Genomic DNA, 3501 nt, shown 5'->3' on the forward strand with positions numbered 1-3501 from the left:
TGGACAGGATGGCCTTATGTGTGTTACCATTTGCCTACTGAAATGATGGGTGGCTGTTGGGGGGGGGGGGAGAGAAAGTCAAAGGGAGGCCACTGGGTTGAAGATGAAACCTAGCTCAGTGCTAGCCCTTGCTGCTCAAAAACTGAGCTACTCATACTTTTCATAAGCCTATGCTGAGCTTTGCTTCTTGGTTACTCAGAGCACGATGGAATGCTGTGAATTGGCTTTTTCCCCCCATCTAGGGCTTCTTGTGTTGCAGTGCTAGGTGCTGTACAAGTGGAAGAAGGGCCTATGCTCTTAGAACAAGAAGCAAAAGGGAACAGGAACTAAGTAGGGCCAAGTTGGTGGGGGGGAAAGGAAGACATGACAAAGCCATGCCATCAATAGAATCACTAGGAGAGTGCTGGGGGGGGGGCTGCAGACCAAACTGGGTGACACCAAAAGAGGGAGCCAGAAATTTTCTGGCTGGGCCAACTGGGAGGCCAGATCTAGGTTATGCAGTGGGAAGCCTGGTAGACCTCAGCATTGGAGACTTTTCAGGCTGTCATCCTCCCCCTGCCCTGTTTTGTCCTCTCCTCACCCCCATCCTGCCCAACCCTGTCTCTACCCTTCCCCTGCCTTGCACTGGGTGACACCAATCCTAGTGATGCCACTGCATGGCATTGCCAAGACTTTGGTGATGGAGCCAGAAAAAGGGAATCCAGACAAATAATATATGACCACCCAGTGGTTTTATACCCCTAATAGTGAAGGAGAATACTGAGGCTGAAAGTAGTTAGGGGGAAAAACCCAACAAATAACACAACTACCCGGTATAGTAGGCCAGTATTATTATATCTATCTTGCAGAATGGAGAGATTGAGAGGCTCACCTAAAACCACCCTATTGGCCTGGTAGAGACATGATCCAAACTGAAGGCTACTTGATTCATAGCTCAGTCTTTTAAACACTACACTGAGATCACTTCCACAGACCACACATGTCTGGCAACCTACAATTTAATGGTTAATGGCAAGTGGGTTATGTGGGCAGAATGGATTCCATTGCATGTAGCCCAAAGAAGCCAGCAGACAAAGCAATTAAAATGTTTCTAGCTGTCTTCCTCAGGCCCAACAACATCCTCCCCCTCAGTACCATACAGAGTTTTCAATGAGCTCTTACAGCTCATTGCATCAGTCACAAGACTGGACAAGTCTTTAGTGACTCCAAAGTACACAGATTTAAAAGGATCTTTTTTAAAATTTACATCTCCTCAAACTTCTCCTGCCACCATGTGGCAGACCTGCTAAAATGTTTCAAATCTAATCAGAGCCCTACACAGAGGTTTACAAACATTTCCAATTCCTAAAAGGCAACGTTGAATTTTTAAAATGTGGGCAGTGTCCCCTTTTACAGGGGTCAGTCCAAAACGTCCACCTGGTCCAGCCATTTATTTCCAACCAGATTCATCTAGAGCAGAGATTTTCAACCTTTTGCATCTCATGGCACACACTGACAAGGCACTAAAAGTGTCAAGGCACACCATCAGTTTTGTGACCATTGACAAGGTACACTATGCTGCTGGTGGGGGGGTTTCACATCCTCCAACGGCCCTATTAATGTGACCCCCCCAAAGAAAACTTCTGCAGCATATCTGCAGAGCACTCACAGCACATCAACAGGCCTTGGCACACTGGTTGAAAATCACTGCTTCAGAAAGTTCACAGACTATGGCAAGAAGGCAACAGCCCCTCCCTCTGTTGTTAATCCCTAGCATTTCGACTTCTAAAACTTGCCTTGATGGGTCAGGTAAATGATCTATCTAGTTCAGCATCCTAGTTCCAACAGTGACCAGCCACATGCCTCCAGCAAGCCCCAGAGCAGAACATAAAAGCAACAAACCCCCCCTGCTGTTTGTCCCTAACAACTATCACTCAGAGTTACACAGTCTTTGCACATGGTGGCTCCATCATACAAGGCTGAAAGGACAAATGATCTTATTTGGCATGAGGCAGCTACACATATTCATCAGGATCACCTGTTACTCAGTGGTAAGGCACCTGCTTTGCATGCAGAACGTCCCTGGTTCAATTCCCAGTATCTCTAGATAGAGCTAGCAAAGCCTAGAGTGCTGCTGCCAGTCAGTAATGACAATATTAGCCTAGAGATAGACCATTAGTCTGACTCAGTATGCAGCATCTTCATACACAAGCACACACACAAGCAGTGACCAAACTTTTAGTCCAGATACATCATATTGATTTTTCTCAGCTTCCATATGTATTTGCAGATAGTTCTGCTGTTGTGACGCACCTTAGAATGTGTCCTGGATTGAGGTCTCAACCCATGTGCTACAAGCCCACGATTCTTCTTTTAAAAATCACCCCTTAACCCTACTTTCTTTCTCCAAACTGACCACCTGACAAAGAAGAGATCTGTATTAAAACCATATTTATTAACAGAATAAATTTATCAATAGTTTTTAGCAAACTTTTTTAAAGAGTGTCTCTTGGATTCAGTCTCTTTCATGCCTTAGCCCGGCTGTTATCTGTCGCCGCAGATTCTGGCTCGGCTGGTGCGCTGTTGACCTCGATGGGCACTGTTCTTGTGGCTGGCTTTGGTGCCGGTGCTTCGATGCGCAGCTGTCCCTCGCTGGAAATGGAGCAGCTGAGGTTCTCGCGGTCCACATGCTCTGGCACGTCCCACTCTCTCCGGAACAGCTCATACCGAAAAGGCCCGTTGGGTGTTTGTGTGGCCTTCTTGCCTGTCAGCACCACTTTCTCACCAACCAGCTTCACCACCAGCTCCTGAGGATCGAAGCCGGCCATGTCCTGAGTCACCAAGAACATCTCAGTGGGGTTTGCCACCTCTGAACCGTGGACAGTCTCGCGGCTGGCAATGCTGCTACTAGACATTGTCGGCCAATGGCTGCTCAAGAGGCCCCAGAGTGAATCCATTTCCCGTTCGAGTTCATCAAAAAGAGAGCCAGTCCTGGGCCAAAGAGCCCGACTTCCCAGAGGACTGTGAGGTGCAGTGAGATGCAATCGGCACAACATCTTCTCTCAGGACAGGGAGATGTAGTTCTTTCTGTAGAGGCTAAGGCTTGGTTGTCACGTCTCCAAGTGCCAAGACCAGCTGTGTCCTTCCTCCAAAGGTCCTCTGGCTTTTATACAAATCCCCATCAGGATGGGATGCTTTCATCCTGACACCCTGTCCCAAAAAGATGCTCTTGACTCAGTGCAGATACGCCTCCTTTCGGTTCCTCAGCAGCCCAAACCAGCTCCATGAGACACAGGCCAAGTTGTCTCTCCTCTCATCGCTTTGGCCTGCAGCTGGTTTAAAATTAGAAGGGCCTTTGCACTCATTCATATTGAAATAGAACCTGGGACAGCCCAACAGGAGACAAGGCAGCTGCTGCTGAATAGCCAAGCCACATCAGCAAAGAACAAGGCCTTAGAGGCAAATCTATTTCCCACCATTTACTTATTTCAAACAAGGTGACTTGAAGCACATACAATGCAA

At 47.6% G+C, this 3501-nt stretch overlaps 1 protein-coding gene across 1 annotated transcript; it reads right to left on the bottom strand.

The window, feature by feature from the left end:
• Positions 1-2452: 2452 nt before the first annotated feature.
• On the bottom strand, positions 2453-3103 carry LOC136659001 (heat shock protein Hsp-16.41-like). Its single transcript, XM_066636000.1, has one exon. It carries the CDS (start codon positions 3033-3035, stop codon positions 2505-2507), a length of 531 nt encoding a protein of 176 aa, XP_066492097.1. The 5' UTR covers positions 3036-3103; the 3' UTR covers positions 2453-2504.
• Between the last annotated feature and the right edge of the window lie 398 nt (positions 3104-3501).

This window comes from Tiliqua scincoides, chromosome 8 (genome assembly GCF_035046505.1).
Source record: "Tiliqua scincoides isolate rTilSci1 chromosome 8, rTilSci1.hap2, whole genome shotgun sequence".
Lineage (NCBI taxonomy): Eukaryota > Metazoa > Chordata > Lepidosauria > Squamata > Scincidae > Tiliqua > Tiliqua scincoides.

Bases quoted from the DNA above. Each gene is read 5' to 3' on its own strand.
- LOC136659001 (XM_066636000.1), bottom strand. From the start codon at position 3,035: ATGTTGTGCCGATTGCATCTCACTGCACCTCACAGTCCTCTGGGAAGT.